General features: G+C 36.4%; 1 protein-coding gene across 6 annotated transcripts in view; it reads right to left on the bottom strand.

Annotated features, from left to right (window-relative positions):
• Nucleotides 1-5,421: 5,421 nt before the first annotated feature.
• The window catches only part of TAF1A (TATA-box binding protein associated factor, RNA polymerase I subunit A), a 31,808-nt gene continuing 13,338 nt past the window's right edge, over nucleotides 5,422-23,891 (bottom strand). For 4 of the 6 annotated variants that reach the window (XM_003265068.2, XM_030812836.1, XM_030812839.1 and 1 more), the window contains 6 exons: nucleotides 18,024-18,154; nucleotides 17,000-17,158; nucleotides 11,553-11,619; nucleotides 10,670-10,793; nucleotides 8,872-9,026; nucleotides 5,822-6,283 (listed from right to left, as the gene is read on the bottom strand). In XM_003265068.2, coding sequence (XP_003265116.1) covers nucleotides 6,171-6,283; nucleotides 8,872-9,026; nucleotides 10,670-10,793; nucleotides 11,553-11,619; nucleotides 17,000-17,158; nucleotides 18,024-18,154 — 749 coding nt within the window. In that variant the 3' untranslated portion in view covers nucleotides 5,822-6,170. Of the gene's footprint in view, nucleotides 5,783-5,821; nucleotides 6,284-8,871; nucleotides 9,027-10,669; nucleotides 10,794-11,552; nucleotides 11,620-16,999; nucleotides 17,159-18,023; nucleotides 18,155-23,891 lie in introns of those variants that run through there. The other 2 variants (XM_003265069.2, XM_030812837.1) reach the window with 2 other exon arrangements.

Below are 23,891 nucleotides of genomic sequence, written 5' to 3'. Positions count from 1 at the left end.
ATTTTGTGTGAAGTATTATGCTGGAAGAGAAATGTTTAACAGAAAACTGACATATAAAACAAACTTTTTCAAGGAGTTTATGTTCTGAGAAAAAAGGATTAAAGTATCCAAATAATACAGGCAGATATAAGATTAAGGTAACAGTAAGGGAGGAACAAACTGCCATTAGGGATCCCAGGGATGGAGAGATGACATTCAGCTGCAGGGGATTAAGAATATCATAATGAAAGTTGACTGGAGCTTTTAGATAAGTTATGGATGGAAAAGAACAGAAAACACATTTTCACTGAACATCAGGTGAGCTTATAAAATAACTCTGAAACTATAAGCTAGGACCAGACAGAGTATCTGAAATCACTTCAGTTTCCACTTTTGAAGCAAACATAATCCTTTAAAAAATTAGCTAGGGCTGCTCTTAACACAGCCACAAACTTGGTGGCTTAAACAACAGAAATTTACTGTCTTACAGCTGAGGAGCCCAAAAGTCTGAGATTAAGATGTTGGCAGGGTTGGTGCCTTCTGAAGGCCGCAAGGGACACTGCTCCATGCCTGATCCCTAGCTTCGTGGGGTCTGCCAGCAATCTTGCATTCCCGGATTGTGGATGCATGACCCCGAGTTCTGTCTTCATGTTCACATGGTGCTCCTTCTCCCTGTGTGCGTTTATGTCCAAATTTCCCCTTTTATCAGGACACCAGTCATACTGGATTAGTGCCCACCATAATGACTTCATTTTAACATGATTGTCTCTGTAAAAACTATCTCCAAATAAGGTCACATTCTGAGGTACTGGGGGATAGGACTTCAACCATTCTTTTTTAGGGGACACAATTCAGCCCATAGCAGTAACACACACATTCACACACGCACACAGTTTCATATAGCATGTGCCCTTTAACTCCCCCTACCCCTCACAAGAGAGGGTCTCAGTGTCTCCCAGCCTGGAGTGCCAGTAGCTGGAACTGCAGGTGTGTGCCACCACGCTCAGTTACTTTTTACTTTTCTTTTTTTTTTTTTTTTTTTGTAGAGACGGTGGTTTCCCCATGTTGCCCAGGCTGGTCTTGAACTCCTGGGCTCAAGTGATCCACCCGCCTCAGCCTCCCAAAGTGCTGGGATTACAGGCATGAGCCACCACGCCCAGTGCAAGTGCCTTTTAAAAAGTGATGTTGAGAGTCAGGCGTTTATACTAAATCAGGTCATGGAACATAACAGAAAAAGTATAAAAAGAAATGTTCTAGCTCAGTAGCTTCTCATATAGTTTACTGATGTAACTATCTGCCTTCAGACTCCCTCTCTCACAGTCTAAAGCTGAACAGGTGGTACCTGAGATTAGAGAAAGTATAACAACTCACTTGTACAAAGCATTACAGTTTACAAAGTATTTTCTCACACTGAATTTCATTTGATATTCAATTCTCTCAAGACAATTAAGTCAGCAAGGTAGATTTATTACCAGTGAGCATATGAATGAATGAAGACCAAGAGGGGTTCAGTGAAATATTTTAGGGCCCCACTTTAGATGAATAGAGATGGCAATACAATTCAGGTGCTGTGAGTTACAGCCCAGATCTTTTTCATTCCATCATGATGTACCCAAAAAGAATGAAAGTACAGTTATCACTTTTATTTGTTCTTCATTTGGAAAAATGTGTGTCGGATGCAGCCTACTGAAGAGTGTATTGACTGAACATTCAGTTCCATTGATAAGATTATCTGGGAGTTCTTGGTATAGGCATGAGGGGAGTTGTAATTAAACAACTGGCAGTGGTATCACTATGGGACTGACGGGCAGAAACAAAGAGCTGCCTCTACTCACTGAGCTAAAGGCTACCTTCATAACTATGAAAACAACATAGAAGTCGGCTCCGTATTTTTTGTGGGACTGAGTCGACTCTTACTTGGTGGCAGATTGGTTTAGAAGCATGAATCTTGGATTGACTTATTCAGATGTTAGTCATATTATTTGTAGATCATCCATCAAGGGTCTTGCTTGTTTCCTTTTGGAATATTTAAAATACAAAGATTCTAATTCAATCCAGCAGAAAAAGCCCTTGGGCTGTAAATATAGGTAAATAACTGGGTCCAAAAGGGCACACCTATCTGTTTTTCTCTTAATTTTTGTTGCTTTTCCTTTTTCAAAAATGTTAACATAAAACAATGTTTCTATTTATTGAGAAAAAACATTTACCAGGACCCACGCTCAGCACTTTATATCAACCTTTCCAGACCATTCCATTTTACAGAATAAAAGTGAGGCCCAGGCTAGGTGGGGGGCTTCAGCCATGCTGGAATTTGAACCCAGACCTTTCTGACTCCATAGAACATTCTTTTATTTCTTTTTATGAGGGGAGGTGGGAAGGGAACGGGGTGTTGACGGCTTTACAGAGATGTAATTCACATTCCATATAATTAATCAGCTAGGGGCTAATAATCCAAAATATAGAAAGAACTCATACAACTCAGTAACAAAAATATAATTCAATTTTAAAAATGGGCAAAGGACCTACATAGACACTTCTCAAAAGAAATTCAAATTGCTAACAGGTATATGAATAAGTGCTCAACATCTCCAGTCACAACGGAAATGCTAATCAAACCAGGAGATATAGCCTCACATGTGGTAGAATGAATAGTATCAAAGGTCAAAGATAAGTGCTAGGGAGGATGAAGAGAAGAGGAAGTGCTTGTATACTGCTGTTGGGGATGTAAATTATGGAAAATATGGAGGTCCTCCCAAAAAATTGAAAATAGACATATCTGGGTATATACCCAAAAGAATTGAAATCAAGATTGCAAAGAGATATCTGCACTCCTATGTTCATTGCAGCATTACTCAATGTCCTTTGATAGATGAATAAAGATAGGGTTTATAAAATTACAACTAAATACTGCTCAGCCTTATAAAAGGAAGACATCCTGCTATTCAGAACATGGAGGACATTCTGCTGAGTAAAATTAAAATAGGCAAGACACAGAAAGAGAAATACTGCATGAACATCTCACTTCTATGTGAAATCTGAGTCCAATTCATAGAAGCAGAGGGTAAGATGGTTGCCACGGGCTGAGGGAAGGGGGAAATGGAGTGATACTGGTCAAATGGTACAAAGTTTCAGTGATACAAGATGAACGATTTCTGAAGATCCAATGTCCAGCATGGTGATGACAGTTCAGTACTGTATTACATACTTGTAATTTGTTAAGAAAGATCTTAAATCTTCTCATCACACATACATACACAATACATACATAATGGTAATTATGTAGAGGTAATGAAGATATTAATTAGCTTGATTATAGTGATTATTTCAGAATGTATAACAAAACATCAGGTTGTACATCCTAAATATATACATTCAGAGGTTTTAAGGAGAAAACAAGACTTTAAATTATTTTTAGTTATTGCTAAAGTGTCTTAAAGTAGTCGTGACGAATGGTTGTAAGTAGTAACCATATAAGCAAGCAGTCCTGTCAGACTGTTCCAGCACAGTATTTCAGCTCACTGCTTATATGTAGGTGGGTAGGGTTCAGTACAGTGCAAAATCATATCACACTTGCTGAAAAGTTACATTCAAGCAGAATCTCATCAAGGTTTAGGTGTAAGAGTACATCTGGTTATGGATTACAGAAGCATAATCACTAATCCCATCAGACATCTCAAGTGTAGGAAAAGGCAAGGACTGGGGTAATTTAAGGAATGTAGTGACTCAGGCAAGAGATATGGGGGTACCCTGTGCTCTATGCTGTTTTGTCTTCAAGGCATCTTTCCAGAGAGTTGCATGTCGTCACAGGGTCAGGGGCTTTGTGAAATGATGCTGGCAGGCAGAAATGAGCAGACCTGGGTTCTTACCTTTGCTGCTTTGTCTCACTCCACCACCTGGCTCAGCACTCTGCATGTAGTCAACACTGACTGCATTGGGAGGCCACACAGATACTACGTGAGAGTGTGATCTTTGGAACCACATTGATTGGTTAGGATCCTGGTGCCAATACCTATGAGCTGTGACCTTGGCAAGTTACTTCATCTCCAATGACTTCATTTTCTTTATTGGTAAAATAGGACTTCATAGGACTGTGGTGGTTTTACAATGAAAGGTAAAGCCCAATTTTAGCTATTACTGTTATTCATGGAAGCAGCTTAAACATCAGTGGACAAGTTTCACCAGTGACTTGCACTACTCTTACTGAACAATTAGATAAGAACATTTGATGTAAAAATGTTGAGACAGCTTTGTATGGAAACCAAGAATCATATCTACTCATTTCTTTTATTCTCATCTCCATCTTCTGAGATCAGGAGAAATCATAATCCTATTTTACAGCTTCTGACTAAAAGTTTCAGGAAGTAGATCTTGGCCTATGCTTTCAGATTTTTTCCACATCATCTGCGAATTTCATTGCTAGAGTATTGGTCTTATACAGAACTCCTACACAACCGAATCATGGACTCCCAGCAGTAAAGCTATCCCTATTTATGTGGAAGCTTTAACTTGGTTTATTTTGGCTCTGTGGAATGCCTACTCATTTTTACACGTACTTATTTCTAAGTACTTCTTTAATGACAGACCTTTCCTACTAAGTAATATTGAAATATAAACTATTGGCAAAGCACAATTTCCCCCTAATCTTCTTGCAGATGGTTTAGAATTAGTAGGAATACAAGCCAAAGGGAAATGTGTGTCTCGCCATCTAAATATTAGACTTGCTCTGAAGTTAGTGAGTCTTCATGGAACTCAATTACTAGTTATCCCAGCAGTAAATGTAAAAGCCAAGACATTTCTGAAGAAGCACTTAGTCTACCAATTTTCTCAACATATTATAAAGCTCAGCTCATATTCCAGGAAAGTTGCTGTTGGCTTCCGGCCAGGTTTTCCCTGTGGGTTAACTGTGTGACTCAGGGACACTATTCCACTGGTGAGTTTCCTCCACTGTCCAGCTAAATACCGCCGCATCCTAGTTTCCAAGAGAAAAAGGAGAGGGGACGAGTGAGTTCTTTTTCTCCGAGACAAGAGTCTCGCTCTGTCACCAGGCTGGAGTGTAGTGACACGATCTCAGCTCACTGCAGACTCTGCTTCCCAGGTTCAAGTGATTCTCCTGCCTCAGCCTCCCGAGTAGCTAGGACTATAAGCGTGCACCACTAAGCCCGGCTAATTTTTTTTTGGTATTTTTAGTAGAGAAAGGGTTTCACCACGTTGGCCAGGATGGTCTCAATCTCTTGACCTCGTGATCTTAGACTGCTGTGCGAGGCACCAAAAAAGCCGAGCCCTTTAAAGTTAGGCCAGTGCTAGCTGAAAACAGCCAGCCCACTCTACTGCTATGACCCAAATTAGTCCTCTAGAGTCAAAGGTCTCTCTCTAGGAGGAGGTTATTTTGTCCCAAACTGTCATGTCTTTATACTGAAAGAGAGACTTTTTTTTTTTTATTTTGACAGAGCCTAGTTCTGTCGCCCAGGCAGGAGTGCAGTGGCATGATCTCGGCTCACTGCAACCTCTGCCTCCCGGGTTCAAGCGATTCTCCTGCCTCAGCCTCCCGAGTAGCTGGGATTACAAATGCCCACCAACGCGCCCAGCTAATTTTTGTATTTTTAGTAGAGACAGGGTTTCACTGTGTTGGCCAGGCTGGTCTCGAACTCCTGACCTCATGATCCACCCACCTCGGCCTCCCAAAGTGCTGGGATTAGAGGCGTGAGCCACCGCGCCCGGCCAAGAAAGTCTTTTTCTAAATCCTTCTCTTTTCAAAATTCCTCAACAGAACTCATCACCAAAATATTTCTTCATGGTGGTATACCTAAAATGGATTAATTAGAATATAAAAGGAGAATATAAATTCATTTCACAGCACAAGTTACAGTTTATTACACAATAGCCAGAGGCAAAGTATTTGCAAACAATAACTGCTGTAGAGCTATATTCCCTAATTAGTCTGTCATTTGAAGAATTATTCCTTAACAAATGTAACATTTAACATTACAAAAAAGAAAACAGACATAGTTACAAAGAGCAAAGGCAGTAATACTGTTTCTCTAGCTATAAATAATACAAAAATATAAAAACATATAAAAACAAGTTTTTTGTAGTAATATAAGCTTCTTAATACACTACATAAATACATTCAATAACTATCTACCAAGCTACTTACTGTGTAGCTAGTACTGTGAAATAACTAAAATTCAGTATCAAAGTCTTGGATTTACAATACTGTATTTTTTCACAGATCTCTTCATCCGCTTAATTTTCTTCCCTAAGATTTGGTGATCTTGCTTTAAAATATACCGGAAATATTTACAACCTAAAAAGTAAAGCAAAATAAAAAGTTTTAATACTCATCATATTTTTCAAGTATATTTCTACATTTTAAAATTCTGCTTTAAGTTTAGCACACTAATGATTATGAAAATAGATTTATTTGTATTATCAATATGTCCTAAGCATATTCTCAGCTGTGCCCAGTGAAATACATTTCTTCCTATATACAAAATTTATTTGTATTACCAATATGGCATCAGTATATTCTCAGCTGTGCCCAATGAAATATATTTATTCCTATATACAAAGATGTTTCTAATCCACCATAATTAAAGCATAGAGTTTAGCTTGTTTTCTACCCTTCCTCCTACACCCTAGTGATGGTGGCAGGCATATTATATACAGTCACATATTAAATGATCCTTCTCCAAAAGTGCATTCATATAGCTTCCTTCTCAATGTTACCTTGTAAATCAGCCAAAGTCACATTCATAACAGTAAGAAAGTTCTCTGTAGAAAATCTTGGTGTGAAGGATTAGAATAAACAAATCATAGGTTAGAAACGGTCAAACACTATCTATTCATTCTAGCCATGCAGCAAGAAGCAAGGTAGAGACCATGAAGCTCTCACAGATGTGCCTCATGCTCATTAGAAGTTCCACCTGCTGTTCATAGTCTTACAACACAAAGGACTGTCAAGCATCTGTCAAATATTTCAGACAAGTGAATCATACTTCTGTAAGAAAAACGTAAACTGGATATTGAGGTTTTTTAGAGTTGGTAAATGAATAAGACCATAAATCACATATGAAAAATTAATTTCATTACAGTTTCAGCTTGTATGCATCCATCTTCTCTGAGAAAATGCAAGGACATATACTGTACCTATAGTAGCCATTTTTATTATTCCTGAAACTAGTATGCCAGAATTGCTAACATTTTTGTTTTGTTGTTTTTCCTGAGATGGGGTCTCACTATGGGACACAAATTGGTCTCAAACTCCTGGGCTCAAGCAATCCTCCCACCTCAGCCTCCCAAGTAGCTAGGATTACAGGCACACTGCATGGCCACCGCACCCAGCTAGTAGTGTTTTACTAGCTGGGAAGCAGTGGTGTCTGTAGTGTTACTAAAATAATTTGTGTTTCTAAACATATCACACTACCTTAGTAAAAAACAAAATACTTTGCACACAGATTTTTGCCTGTACCTATATAGAAAGCTGGAAAGAACTTCGTTCCCACCCTAACGTAGAGAAAAAGCTTAATAAACTAACTCTCAAGTCCATGAGAGCTGAAGTCACAGGGCAACCAATTAGCTTCAGTCCCAACAAGGAAAGGCCCCTCCAAGGAGAAATGGGCCTGGCTTGCTTTTAGTGGGGCATGGAAAGAAAGAGAGCCACCATACCCCACTCTAAGCACAAAGCAAAGGCAGACCACACCCAGAATTGGAATCCTATAAAGTAAGGTTGGTAAACAGAGCAAGAAGAAAACCCAGCTTAACTAATGAATAGACTGACTCAACCCCACACTAACAGCCTGAGAGGAGATGTGGCTCTTGCGGGAGTAACTGATGCCTGATATTTGTAGAGCACTTTAGAAATGACGAAGCACTCTGCTGCGATGTTCACATGATACTTACGACAATAAGATGGGTGTTACAATGCATGCCCACTTCACAGAAAAGGCTCCTACAAGTTAATTGCTTGACCTAAGTTACACAGCAAGTAAGTGAATTGGAAAATTAACCCAGATCTTCCTACTCTGCTCAAAGAGACCTCTTGATAATTGTGCCAGATGCCTCTCTACTCATAAAGTAGTAGAAAAATGACAATCCAAATCACCTTTCTGTTCCTTGTCATCAGTGTATTAATTTTTATTTTCTTCTTAATCAACATTGTATTACATTCACTGAGACTACTAATTCTAAAATAATAGAAACCATATTCAAAAGTGAATTGGAGAATCTCTTCGGGACACCTTAAGCTCCCTAGCAATGGACTGCTTACTAGTGGTCACTGTAAGATTTATTTTCTTCATTTCTGGACATACTCTGTGGTAGTTTCATTTCGGCACTGGCCACCTTTTAATAATTTCAGTGGTAGAAAGCAGGTAAGAATTTTACCACCCAAAATATTTCTTTTCTTTGAAGAAAAAATCAATATCCCTTTTCTTTGAAGAGAATTTTTTTCATATGCTAGTAGGAGGTATTCTTTAAGTGGAAGAAATGTTTCATGCTTACAGAAACAGATAAGTAAATATTAGTATAATATGAAGCTATTAAAGAACAGTGAGGTCAATAAAGAATATTTTGACACTTGAAAATCTCAGTAAACTTTCTATAAAACAAGGCCAAATGGTCAATTATTGTGAAAAGTCCGTATCATGTATCTTAATGCTCCCTAACAACACTCAAGTCAGGAGATGAAAACCATTCACAATCAATATGAAATCACTGCTTCTAATCTAAGCACATGGTCCCAACTAGGATTCACTCTTCCATTGAGCAGTTATGTCTTAAGCACCTAATATTTTTAGGTACCATGTTAGGTAAGCTCTAAATGAAGGCCATACTTCGTAATTTCAAAATCAGCCAAAAGCTGTGTCTAGATAAAATGAAAACAAAAACATGTACCTTTTCCTAACAGTAAACCAGCCACTAAAGCTTTCTCACAGGCCAAAGCTGTATCTTCCTTCCAATCACTTTTTGCCCAAAAGTAGCTGAAATGAAAGCTTGGCCACCAGTTTTTCCTGGAGTTCCACTCTTCTTGAACCCACACAAGGTGGTTTCTGGAAAAGAAAAATGTCAAAAGAGAGGATCAATGATGGAAACAAATCTATATTATCAGAATTTAGACTTAATTAGAGTCTATGGAAAGATGACAAGGAAGATGTTTCCGAGCTAAATTCTGAATATAGCCAAGGCACAACACATGATTGGCAACAGCAGGAAAGCAAATCCTTTTTTGTTCTCTTCTATCTCCATATCCCATTTTCCATTTCATTAAACAGACAGTTTAGCACAGTGGTTACAGAACAGACTCGAAGCCAGAATCCTGGATTCAAATATCAGCTCTCCCATTTACTATGTATGTGATCCTGGGCAAGCTGTTGAACCTCTCTGAGCTTCAGTGCCCTTGAGGACATTAGTGGTCCTGATCTCATAGGAATGTTATTAAGAATGAACTATTACAGTAGTAGGGTACAGCAGGTCTCATATAAAGCTCTTTGCATAGTGTCAGGTACATAGTAAATGTTCAATAAATATTATTACTATTACTTAAGTAAAACCTTACTTAAAATTATATGCTGCCATGAATTACTATCCAAATTAAGATACCATTATTATACAAATACATTAAGACATATGTTAAACTGTTAAGAGGCAATTCTGTGTGTCTGTGAATAATTTTTTCATTTATATATTTAAGGTATACAACATGTTTTATATACATATAGTTAACTTTTTTGTGTGGTGGGAGCACCTGAACTCTACTCGTAGTAAATTTCCGATATGCAATACAATATTAACTATAGTCTGTGTTGCACATTAGATCTCTTTAATTTAATTGAGCAAATACTTATTGGCAGCCATGTGCCCCCTATGGTAGAACAAATAGAGGTTTGAAAAAATGAACCTCTTTGCTTTCAAGGACCTTATGATCTAGTAGGAGTTTATTCAGGGCTTCAGATTTAGAAAATGGTTTACAGTGAGTGTGTCAACATATGACACCAAAACCATTTTATAAACAGCACTGTCCCATCAGGACAAGTCAGATCTGAAGCCTGAAACAAGTTCCAACTGACACTGAATTGCCTAACAACTAAATTGGATATAATAAATATATGAAACAATTTTGTAATATCCCTACTTCTCCCACACTAAGTGAAAATAACAGGAAATTCATTTTCTTTTACTCAAAATGTGACACTAACAATATTATGATCAGAGGTACACTTTTAGATACCCAGGTCAAAATGGATTTAATGAGTATTTGTTGAATGAATAGTGTATGATGATCTTGTGAGGTCCTAAAAATACTCACTGAAAATGATCAAACACAGGTAGGAGGAAAGCTACTTCCCATGTGATCTTACAAGTTAATGACGCACAAATCACAGTCTTTAGCAAAGAGTGATCCCTGCTAATTTTTATTTCCAAATGGAAAACACATATGTATTCCTTAGCAAACAGTAGTGCTAAGTACAGGATTTATTTTGATGGCATAAAAAAATTGATAGAATTTTTGTATGTTCTCCTTATGACTCTATTTCTTTGCTTCAGAAGAAAATGTACTCAGAAAACAGCTGAAGACACAGTTCAAGAAATTACAAAACATAAGCAAAGATCTTTTAAAATTGATAGATATTAGCTAAAATATTGGGAAATATTACTTATGATGACCTAGTAATAAATACTGTATGTTTCTTACCCCATTAAGGTATTTTTCAGATATTTTGCCAAGTATTTCCAAGCAGTTATATTCTTAGTGCATCCAGCAAAATCTAAGACTCCAAATAATACCTCCAACCCCAGTTTACGGTGTTCTTCTTTTTCTGCAATGGTTTTAACAGTTCAAGTTTACATAAGGTATTAAAGTGTACAAAGCTAAAATATACATGTATACATTTTATCAACTGTATATATACTTTACATATATGTTGTTGATAAAATACTGAATCATAAGCCTTCTGGTTAACAGTTTTTAAAAATTCATTATGCTCTTACTCCTGCAATGAATCTGAAAAACTCAATAAAAATCCCTGCTAATGAGGTAATGGTGGTGAATTTGATCTCAATATGGGTTACACTCCTCTACTGAGAACATTATTTAAAGTACCTGCCCTGTTTGGGCATTTTATACATGTTCTTTCATATTCAGAGAGGAACCTAGGCAGTCCTAGGACCAGTTTGGGCTTAGCCAGCTGATTTCCTTCTATGAAGGAGTATGCTCTTTTCTACGGTGTGCTGAAATCTAGCAGGGATTAAAATGGCGTGAATTATATAAAATCGAGCCATTTCTCTTTTGCAAGCTACTGCCTTCACATTGTATAACAGGAGTAGGCAAACTTTTTCTATAAAGGCCCAGATAGTAAATATTTTAAGCTTTGCAAGGCATACAGTCTCTGTCACAACTACACAGCTCTGTCACTATAGTGCAAATGCAGCCACAGACAATACATAAGCAGATGGACTCCAACAGAACTTGATTTATAAAATCAGGAAAGGGGTGGATTTAGCCTATGGGCCATAGTTTGCTAGTCCCTAGTCTATAGCTTGTCTACACAAGGTATAAAACAAAATTTATTTATTACCTGATTTTCTCAGTAATGTATGGAATTCCAACATCAATTTATGAGATGGTACAATCTGATACAAAATCTGAAAGAAAGAACAGTCTAGTAATTTTTACATACTTGTAAAAGCATTTCTCAAATTTCAGCTTACTTTCAAAATAAAGTTCTTCCTAATATGCTCTCTGTAAATTTATTAAGTATTTTTAAAATACCCTGGCTTTTTATCTAGTTTCAATCTAAGTATACAAAAGCATTCTCTGTAAAGCTTTAAAAAAAAAAAAAGTCCCTGATAACAAAATAGTCAGGAGAAGCGAGGGAAATAGGCAGGGACTTTTTATTTGCTCCTTATATACATCTATACTGTTTACCACGCTCAACAACTTAAAACAATTTCTTTCAGAAGCCAGGACTGAAGAAAAAAAGGAAAAAATCAATTATCACACAGAAAATATACTTATTTACTAAACAGAAGAGATCACAGAATATTTATATAAAGCAAAAAAGCTAGAAAGGCTGGGAGTTAATTTCACAGATGGTGCTCAGGAACAGTTTACTAAGGTTATATGAGTAAATATTTTAACAACCTTTCACACAATGAAAAAATTAGATTTTTCTTTTAAAAAATAGGAAGGACTATTTTTATGAATATTCAAAAAATGGAATTTAAAGCAAAGCTGTATTTTTCATTTTAATACATTTAATACTAGAAATGAATTCATTCTGCTTACTAAAGTAGTTTGACCTTACATTGAAATAATTTCCAACAAAATTAAAAGTAAATTTTGTTAATTTAATCATTTTTAAAAAGATCAATCAAGATCAATACATCAATATCAGAGAATATTATTGAAATTCAGTTCCTATGAAAGTCACATTTGTCTCATGATTTTATAGAATTCCGTATATGGCTCAATTCACTTAGATTTTTTTATTAAAATATAACATGTAGTAGAAGTGTATACAAATCATGACACCAGTCAGTTTTCACAAAGTTAAACACTCAGGTAACCAGCACCCAGATCAAATAATAGCACATCACCAGAACACTAGAAATTCTCCATTCATTTTGAAAAATTCTTAGTCATGAGCCCTTCAAATGTTAGGGTTTTTAAAAAATTAGTCTGCTTGCTTTTGCTCTGTTCTATTCAGAGGTCCTCCACCTAGGACTCCAATTGACAAGTATGTCAGATCTTTTCACCAATTCACTTGTATGCTCGTTTCTGTACCTTTCATCCTTTTTGTTCTCCATCGTTTAGCCTGATATTTTCTATGCAGTTCATTAATCCTCTCTTTTGCTATGTTCAATCTGCTATTAAACCCATGTATTGAGATCTTAATTCCAAATACCGTATTTTTCAAAAGGAAAAACAGAATTTCTCTAAATCCATCTTGTCTTGAATATAAATATAAGTATTCAACAGTTATTTTCTGTAGCATTTAAAAAAATCTTTTCAAAAACACCATTAGTGACTGATAACCTGAATGAAAGCATAGTCTCGCTTTTGTTTTAAACACAATCCTTAATATTTTGTAATATAAATGAGCCAAAAGCTATCTTAAGAGAGTAAAATAAAAATAGGAACTTTAAAGGTATTGTTTAGTCCAGCCTGGGCAACATAGCAAAACCTCGTCTCTCCAAAAATACAAAAAATTAGCCAGGCATGGTGGCATGTGCCTGTAGTCCCAGCTACTCGGGAGGCTGAGGTGGCAGGATCACCTGAGCCGGGGAGGTGGAGGCTACAGTGAGCCTCATGTGATCATGCCACTGCACTCCAGCTTGGGCAACAGAGTGAGACCCTGTTTCAAACAGCAGCAGCAAAGGATTGTTTAGTAAAATAAAGCCTGTTGAAAAATTTATAAAATGTAGTTTCCACATCTGAAGGTTTGATAATGCCAATTTTGATCACGAAAGTATAAAGATAATCGGCCTTTTAAAAGAAAACAGAGATAAGAACTTTTCTCTGTCATTTCTTTAGGTTGAAAGGACCTTTGTCTTTCACCTCTAAAATGCCATGATTAAAAACTGAACACAAAATATACAAAGAATTCCTATAATTTAACAACAAAAACCAAACAACCCAATTCATAAAAGGGCAGAGGACTTGAACAGACATCTGCCAAAGATGATAAACAAATGGCCAATAAGCACATGAAAAGATACACATCACTAGACATTAGGGAAATGCAAACCAAAACCACAATGAGACACAGATACCACTTCACACCCACTAGGATAGCGGTCCCCAACCTTTTTGGCACTAGGTACTGGTTTCGTGGAAGACAATTTTTCCACGAACCAGGGTGAGGGTCGACGATGGTTTCGGGATTGCATTATTTATGCACTTTACATTTATTGTGCACTTTATATTATTACATTATAATATATAAGGAAATAATTACACAACTCACCATAATGTAGAATCAGTGGGAGCCCTTGTTTTCCTGCAACTGGATGATCCCATCTGGGGGTGATGGGAGACAGTTACAGATCATTAGGCATTAAATTCTCATAAGGAGCACACAACTTAGATCCCTCGCATGTGCAGTTCACAATACGGTCCGGGCTCCTATGAGAATCTAATGCCACCGCTGACCTGACAGGAGGCAGACCTCAAGTAATGCTCACTTGCCTGACGCTCACCTTCTGCTGTGTGGCCTAGTTCCTAACAGGCCACAAACAGATACCGGTCCATGACCCAGGGGTTGGGGATCCCTGAACTAGGATATCAATGATCAAAAAAGGGGATGGAGAATAGAAACTGTTAGCCAGGATGTGGAATTGTTGGTGGGAATGTAAAATAGTGTAGCTGCTGTAGAAAACAGTTTGACAATTCCTCAAAAAGTTAAAAGAATTACCATATAATCCAGCAATTTCACTCCTAAGTATACACCCAAAAGAAGTGAAAGCAGCAACTCCAACAAATACCTGTACACTAATCTTTAGAGCAGCATTACTTATAATAGCCAAACAACAAATACAACCCAAATGTCTACCAAAAAATGGATAAGCAAAATGTTGTAGGTACATAAAATGGATTATTCAGCCTTAAATAAAAATGGCCATTCTGATATATGCTACAACACGGATGAACCTTGAAAACATTATGCTAAGTGAAATTAGCAAGACACAAAAGGACAAATGTTATATGATTCCACTTATATGAGGTACCTAGAATAATCAAATTCACAAAGATGGAAATTAGCATAGACGTTTTCAGGGGCTGGGAGGCGCGGGCAATGAAGAGTTATTGTTTAATGAATAGTTTCTACTTCGGATAATGAAAACATTCTGGAAATAGTGATGGTGGTTGCACAAAACTGTGAATGAATGTACTTATAGCGACTAAATTATGTGCTTTAAAAATGATCAAAATGGTAACATTTATTTTTGTATATATTTTCCCACAATTTAAAATGTTAAGCAATATTATATACAACAACCCCATGAAACACTTAGGGACAAATTTAACAAAATACATACACTAAAAACTACGAAACAGTTCAGAGAGAAATTAAAAACCTGAATAAATGGAGAGACATGCCATGTTTACACTTTGGAAACCTCAATACTGTTGAGATGTCAATTCTCTCAAACTGATCTATAGATTCAAAATCTCAGCAAGACCTTTTTGTAGCAACAGGTAAGTTGATTATACAATATACATGGAAAGTTAAAGAACCTAGAAAAGCCAAAAGCAATTTCGAAAAAGAACAAATTTGTGTGACTTTCATGATATGATTCCAAGACTTGCTACAAAGCTACAGTAATCATATTAAGGCCACATGAGATACTACTACACACCCATTAGAATGGCAATAACTCAAATTTAAAAGACCTACAATACCAAGTATTGGCAAGGATGTGGAGAAACTGAATTTTCATATATCGATGTGGACATATACATCACTAGAACACAACAGACTTCATATACAGCCTACTGGTTTTCAACAAAGTTCCAAATGTACTAAATGGAGAAAGGAGAGTCTTCAATATAATGCTGGAACAACCATATGGGAAAAAACGAACCTTGACCTTTGCCACACACCACCCACAAAAAAATAGCTAAAAATCTACCATGACCTAAACATTAAACTATATAACACATCCAGAAGAAAAGGAAAAAAAAGAGACTCTTCATTATCTTGAGATAGGCAAAGATTTCTTAGACAAAAAGCACTAACCATAAAAGAAAAAAAAATGTACAAACTGAACATCAAAATTATAAGTTTCTACTCTTTGAAAGATACTATTAAGGAAACCAAAAGGCAAGCACAGTCAGAGAGAAAATATTCATAATTAATATTCTTCACAAAGGACTTACATCCAGATTATATAAAAATTTCCAAATCACTAAGAAGACAATTGATCCCCCCAAAAATAGACTAAGTAGTTGGACACATGACAAAAGAAGATACAGGGATGGCCAATAGACATATTAAAAGATGCTCAATATCATTAGTCATTAGGGAAATACAATTTAATGCCACATGGGACACCACTATATACACCCACAAGAGGCTATTATTCAAAAGGCCTCCAATACCAAGTGCTGGCACAGATGTGGAGAAACTGAATTTTCATATTGCTGTGTGAATGTCAATGGTACAGTCACTTCAAAAAACAGGTGGGCAGTTTCTTAGGAAGTTAAGCATACACTTTCCTTACTACTCTTAGGCAGCAACTCTTCTCTCTGGTAGCTACCCAAGAAACATGAAAATATATGTGTATACACAATCTCATACATGAATGTTCTCAGCAGCATCATTCACAATAGCCAAAAAGTAAAAATTACCCAAATTTCCATCAAGAAGTGAACGTATAAAAATGAAATACTATTCAGCAGTAATAAGGAACAAATTACTAATATACACTAATATTCATAATAACATGGATGAATCTCAAATATGTTATGCTGAGCAAGAGAAGCCAGATGAAAATGACTACATAAGAGTCCATTTATATGAAATTCTAGAAGAGATAAAAATTAATCTATAGTGACAATAAGCAGATCAGTGATTGTCTGGGGCCATGGGTGTGGGGACAGACTGGCTGCAAAGGGAAATGAAAGGCATTCCGGGGGCAACAGAAATGTTCTATATCATGATTACCATGGTGGTTCATGAATGTAATGCATCCAAGCATATACTTAAAATAAGTGTGTTTACTCTCTGAAAATTAAATTTCAATAAAGTTGATTTTCAAAAAATATCAGTGCAGAGTATTCCAACCAGGGTTGCACAAGACTTCTGATCCTCTCTCCTCAGTGTCACCTGGGCAGTGGGGGATAGTGTGGATGATACATACATGCAGATGGCAGCTGGAGCCAACTTTCTCTGTTTATCTCAGTGCACTGTACATTATTGTAATTTTATGTGGATGCTATAAAAGTTAGAAAGCAATGGCCTAAGATTGTTTTAATGTAGATTCCCAACCCTGGTCAAACATTGAGATAAAAATTCTATACCTTAAGCACACTTATCAATTTTGATCTTGGTGCCTTCTGTCTCTTTAGAAAGTTGTATAAGTAGATATGGGCATTTGGATTTGATGGAAACTTTTCATCATATGCATAATTGGTGAGTACCTCTTGGGCTCCATCTCGATCCCCATAGAATTCCAGCATCTATATAAAATAAATCATAATATCTTAGCTGAATTCTATAAGACAGCTATACAAAAGATAATACACAGCATAAGTTTACTGATGGGTATTTTTTAAAAATCACAAAACTGACAGGGTTCCCATTTTTTCCCTGTATTTTGTTACTACTAATAAAAAATGCAGCAACCTCAACATAAATTCTCTTCCTATAAAAAATAAGAGTTCTCAAAGCAGGAAACACTAATGCTTGAAAATGTGATGCAACTAACCTCAGTGCCTTACATCGCTGCAGCCACAAAAGGAGTGCATGAGAATTGTAATTCCTTTCATTCTGTTCCCATCCTTAGACAGGAATTTCCAGGTTATGATTTTGGAGATTATCTTCTGACAACACAATTATCAACTTGCCACTCATTAACTTTCACAAAGCAAATTATTTTGAAGATTTATTCCTAATGCCCAGCACCAAGGCCCTCAGTCCTTTTACAATGACTCTGGGATGACAGGACATTCTTACGAACTTCTAAAAAGCCATCATTCTTCATCTCATACATTATGACCCACTTTTTCAGATTTTTGTCCTCTTTCCTTCTATATCCCACCAAATCATAAGGTATCTTACTGCATTTCTTTTAAGCTCAACAAGAATAAGATCGAATTAACATTTACAACTACACTGCTATTTACTTTATAGATACTTGGCCATGACAGGTTATACAGTGGTGAAAATAAACAAATTCAGACCAAAAAAGAGACATCATATTTTTGTTTTCTTTTAAATAATTTTTTCCATTACTTTCTTTCTGATCAATAAAGATTAGGCATGCAGTCTTTGTATAGGCTTTTGACAAAATAAAACCAATAATTTTATGAAAATTCTACTTACTTCTACATAACTCTTCACAAAAGGGTCCCAAACTCCAGGAATTTTAATCAATGCAGAAATATTTGCAGATGTCTTCCAGCTGTGGTTGAACACATCCTGGGCTACTGCATTGTAAGCATAATCATCCTTATCTGCCCAAAGATAAAATATCTTTTAACATTCATTAAACATTGAGGACTTCTGTTAAATTAGTAATTTAAAAAACTATCCGCAAGAAAAACTCAGTTCCTGATAGCTACAATGGTAAATTCCAACAAATATTTAAAGGAAAATACTAATTCTTCACAAATTCTCTCAAAAAAGGACAGAAAAGAATACTTTCTAACTTATTCTAAGCCAGTATTACCATGATACCAAAACCAAAGACAACACAATAAAACTACAGATCAGTATCTCTTATGAATATAGCTACAAAAATCTTTAACAAAAATACTAGCAAACTGAGTCCAGCAACATATAAAAAGCATTATACATCATGTCCAAGTGGGATCTATACTAGGAATGCAAGGTTGGCTTAACATCTGAAAATCAATTAATGCAAATAATAAAATAGAGATCTATTGATCTAAACCAAATCAAAAGAATACAGGACCAAAACCGCATGATCAACACAATAGATACAGAAAAAGCATCTGAAAAAACACAATAACCCTTCATGATAAAAAGACTCAACAATGTAGGAATAGAAGGAACTTCCTCAATCTGATAAAGGGCATCTATGAAAAACTCATAGCTAACATTGAACTGAATGATAAAAGACTGAATGCTTTCCCCCTAAAATCAGGAATAAGACAAAAATGTCTTTTCTCACTACTTTTGTTCATTATATTGGTGGTTCCAGTCAGGACAATTAAGCAAGAACATAACAAAAAGATATCCAAGATTGGAAAGGAAGAAGTAAAACTATCTCTATTTGTAGATGACATGGTCTTGTACACAGAAAAATCCTAAGAACCCACTAAAAATTTACTGAACTAATAAATGAGTTCACAAAGGTTGCAGAGTACAAGATCAATACATAATAATCAACTGTATGTCCATACACTTGCAATGAACAATCAGAAGATAAAATTAGGAAAACAATGCCACTTGTAAAAGCATCAAAAGTAACAAAATGGGTATAAATTTTACAAAAGAGATGCAAAATTTTACTCTGAAAAGTGATACTGTTGAAAAAAAATTTTTAAAGACCTAAATGAATGAAAAGACACTCTGTGTTCAGTTGAAAGACTTACTATTGTCAAATTGATCTACAGATACATGTAATTCCTATCAAAAACTTGGCCTTTTTGCATAAGTTGACAGGCTGATTCTATAATTCATATGAAAATGTAAGGGACCAAAGAAGAACAAAGAATCTTTAAAAAGGACAAAGTTGGATAATGTACTCTATGACTACAGCCAGGCATGGTGGCTCACGCCTATAATCCCAGCACTTTGGGAGGCCGATGTGGGTGGATCACCTGAGGTCAGGAGTTCGAGACCAGCCTGACCAACAAAGTGAAACCCCGTCTCTACTAAAAGTACAAAAAAATTAGCTGGGCATGGTGATGCATGCCTGTAGTCCCAGCTACTCAGGAGGCTAAGGCACAAGAATTGCTTGAACCTGGAAGACACAGATTGCAGTGAGCTGAGATCCTGCCACTGTACTCCAGCATGGGCGACACAGCAAGACTCAGGCGCAAAAAAAAAAAAAAACTACTACAAAGCTGTAGTAATCAAGACTGTGTGATATGGGCAGAGAGACATATGTAGATCAATGGAAGATTTAGAGTCCAGAAATAAACCTCTACATTTATAGGTAACTAACTTTCTTTTGTGTGTGTGTAAGACAGGGCCTTACTCTGTCTCTCAGGCTGGACTGCACTGGCATGATTTCAGCTCACTGCAGCCTCACTCTACCTCCTGGGCTCAAGTGAACCTCTCACCTCAGCCATCCAAGTAGCCAGGAATACAGGCACATGCCACCACACTCAGCTAATTTTTGTATTTTTTGTAGAGATGCAGTTTCACCATGTTGCCCAGGCTGGTTTCGAACTCCTGAGGGCACATGCGACCTACCTGTCTTGGCCTCCCAAAGTGCAAGGATTACAGGCGTGGCCACTGCTCCCGGCTGCTAACTAATTTTCAATAAGGGTGCCAAGACAATTCAGTGGGAAAATAATAGACTTTTCAATAAATGCTACAACAACTGGATATCCACATACAAAATAATGAAGTTGGGCCCCTACCTACTTCATAAAAATTAACTCAAAGGCCAAAATGTAAGAGCTAAAACTTTAAAACTCTCAGAAGAAGTGAAAATCTTTGTGACCTTGCAGTAGGCAATAGCTTCTTAATCACTTGAACCTGGAAGCCAGAGGTTGCAGTGAGCTGAGATTGCGCCACTGCACTCCAGCCTCGGTGACAGAGACTCCGTCTCAAAAAATAATAATAGTAAAATAAAATAAAAAGATAGTGAAAACACATAGAAAAGGTGAAAATACTTCCAAGTCATGAATCTGATATATCTGATAAGAGAATTCTGTCTAGAACAACTAAAGTACTCTTACAACAACTCAATAATCTAAAAGCAGGTAATTAAAATATGAGCAAAAGATCTGAGTGAAAACTTCTCCAAAAATGATATATGAATGGCCCATAAGCACATGAAAAGATGCTCAACATCATTAACCCCCAGGAAAATGCAAATCAAAACTACAAGATGCCATTTCACACCCACCAGGATGACTATAATAGAAAAGACAGATAATGACAAGTGTTGGTGAGGATGTGGAGAAATTTGTACCCTCATACAATGCTACTGGGGATGTAAAATAGTGCAGTTGCTTTGGAAAACCGTCCAGTGGTTCTTAAAAAGGATAAACTTAGAGTTATATGACCCAGCAATTTCCCTCTTAGGTGTATACCCAAGAGAAATAAAAACACATGTCCATACAAAAACCTGTACATAAATGTTCACAGCAATGTTATTCAAAATAGTCAAAAGTAGAAACAATCTAACTGTCCATCAATTGATGAATGAATACCTAAGATGTGGTATATACAAACAATGGAATTCTATTCAATAATAGAAATGAAGTGCCATTACATGCTATAACATTAAAAACATTATGCTTTCTTTGTCAAAATTTTCTGTTAGGGAAAAAAAAATTATGCTAAGTAAAAGAAGACCACATACTGTATGATTCCATTTGTATGAAATGTCCAGAACAGGCAAATCTCTAGAGGCAGAAAGCAGATTAGTGGTTGCCTAGGACTGGAGGGATGGGGAGAAATGGAGAGTACAGGGTTTCTTTTTAAGGTCATGAAAATATTCTAAAATTGTAGTGATGGTTACAACTCGATGAATATACTAAAAACCACTGAGTTGTATATTTTAATGGGTGAATTTGTATGGTATGTGAATTATATCTTAATTCTCAAAAAAGCTATAAAGAAAAAAACCATGAGAGATCACTATACCCAACAAATTGGCTGATAGGAAAACTCTGACAATAACAAATGTTGAGGAGAATACAAACAAAAGAAAACTCTAATCAGACTGTCAGTAAAGTACAAATTGGTAACCTCTTTGGAAAGAGTTTAGTATATTATGTACCAAAGTTAAAGATGCACAAAACATATTCTATGACAATTCTACTCCTAGAAATGCATACTTACGTGCACCAGTATACAGAAATTAATAGGCGTTAATTTCAAAGCAGAATTATTTATAATAGCCCAAAATAGTAACCTAAATGGCCATCAGTAATAGAAGGAATAGTGTGACTATCATAAAATAAAATATTTTATAACCGTAAAAAATGAACAAATTAGAGCTACATCCAATAACATGTATTATCTTAAAACTGATTTTGAACAAAATATGCAAAGCCTAAAAGAATATATACAGTATGACTCCAAATATAGCATTCAGATATAGGCAAAACTAAATCACATTGTTTACAAATGTATACATGAGTGGAAAGAGTATAAAGAAAAACAAGCGAGTGATTACCATAAGTCAGGACAGGGATTTTCTTGAGAGAGAATGGGAGGAAATGCGGTCAGGAAGGCACATAGGGAGAACTTTTAGGTTAGGGTGACAGTATTTTGTGTTCCTTAATCTGGGTGATGGTTATGTGAATATTCATTCTAAATTTATTCATTATATCTCACATTTGTTTTATATGCTTTTTCTGTATCTATTTCTCAATCTTAAAGGTTTACAAGGAAAGTTACTCAAGTCTTTCAAAAATAGCTATTAGAAGCACAAGATACTGCAAACCAAACAGAGGCACTGGTTATCTTTTTCCCAGTGGATCAGTTAAATACATATCAATATGAACTTAGAAATGAGGTGATAGGAAAGTAGATAAGACATGATATGGAAAACAATTTTTTTAAAAAAAGGGCTGGGCATGGTGGTTCACACCTGTAATCCCAGCAGTTTGGAAGGCCGAGGCAGGAGGATTGCTTAAGCCCAGGGGTTCAAGACCAGCCTGAGCAACACAGTAAGACCCCAACTTCACAAAAAAAAATTAGTCAGGTTTGATGGTGCACACCTGTAGTCCCAGGTCCTTGGGAGGCTGAGGTGGGAGGATCACTTGAGCCCAGGAGGTCGAGGCTGCAATGAGCCATGATCACACCACTGCACTCCAGCCTGACAGCAAGAGACTCCAGCCTGAGACAGCAAGACTCTGTCTCAAAGAGAAAGCGGCAGATCTCTGAGTATAAATTGGGTTTGAATTTATTATAGAAGGAGGTTCCTAGTCACCAAGTGCATCAATCTCAACCAAGACAGAGCCATACATAGCAGCAAGAAAGTCCCAAGCTGACTCCAAGTACAAGTTCACATGGTAAGTGTCTATGAGTTTGGTTATAAAGAACTAGTCCTAACTTTTTTTCTCGTTAAATAGACATTTGAGGTGAATGATCATCTAAGCGCTCTACATATTATCCCATCATCATCTATTGTTGCTACAGAACTGTCAGCTATGGAAAGGTACTGAATCATCTATCCACAAGAGTAACATTACAAATGCGATGTTCCAACGGCTTTAATCATCAGATATTTGCTTGAGTTTTACCTAACCCTGTGTAAGAAGAAAAGTAAATACTGACTTTAAAACTAACCTAATCAATGAGTAAGCTTTTTTGAAAAAGAAATATTACACCAGAAAATATGACAAGACTAACAAAAGAAATAGAGGAATATTACATCAAAGATTGATTAGTTTAAATGGGAAGACATCTGGACTAATAAAATACACATGAAAAAACTTAGCACAATTAGAAAGCAAGAGATGAATAGCCAAATGATTCAGGCTGAACATGCAGCTTATATTAAGTTTAAGGTGTAAGAATGAGGGGTTGGGACAGTGATCCAATGAGTCTTGAAGAGTAGAGAGCATTCTAGATGAGGAGACTCTACAAAGACCTCACAAGATTATTGTGATGAAGACAGCACTTCAGAGTATCTTGAAAGAAGAGGGAAGGGAATCGAAATTAGTGAAACTACATGGCCAGAGACCAAGGAAATACCACTTATCACATAAGGATAATAAGGAAATACTGCTTACCACACAAGAAGTGATAAATACTAGGACTAAGATATGGAGGAGAATGAAAACATGTATGTTTCTCTATGGAAACCCCCACCCTTTACAACCCCAAGTCACCTCCATAGAAATTGGAATGGAGCTTAGCTCTTCCTCCTGTCAGTAGTTACTGAATCAAACCTGTCTTCACTGCTTCTCTATGGAGAAACATACAAGGCAAGCAAATTGCAAAGAATCATACAGCTCCAATGAATGCAAATCTGGGCATAAATGAAGATGATAACACCATTGAAGGTTAAGAGAAGGGGAATCAGTTTGAGAACTG

The sequence above is a fragment of the Nomascus leucogenys genome, chromosome 5 (genome assembly GCF_006542625.1).
Source record: "Nomascus leucogenys isolate Asia chromosome 5, Asia_NLE_v1, whole genome shotgun sequence".
Classification (NCBI taxonomy): Eukaryota; Metazoa; Chordata; class Mammalia; order Primates; family Hylobatidae; genus Nomascus; species Nomascus leucogenys.
This window is presented reverse-complemented; position numbering and strand designations above follow the sequence as displayed.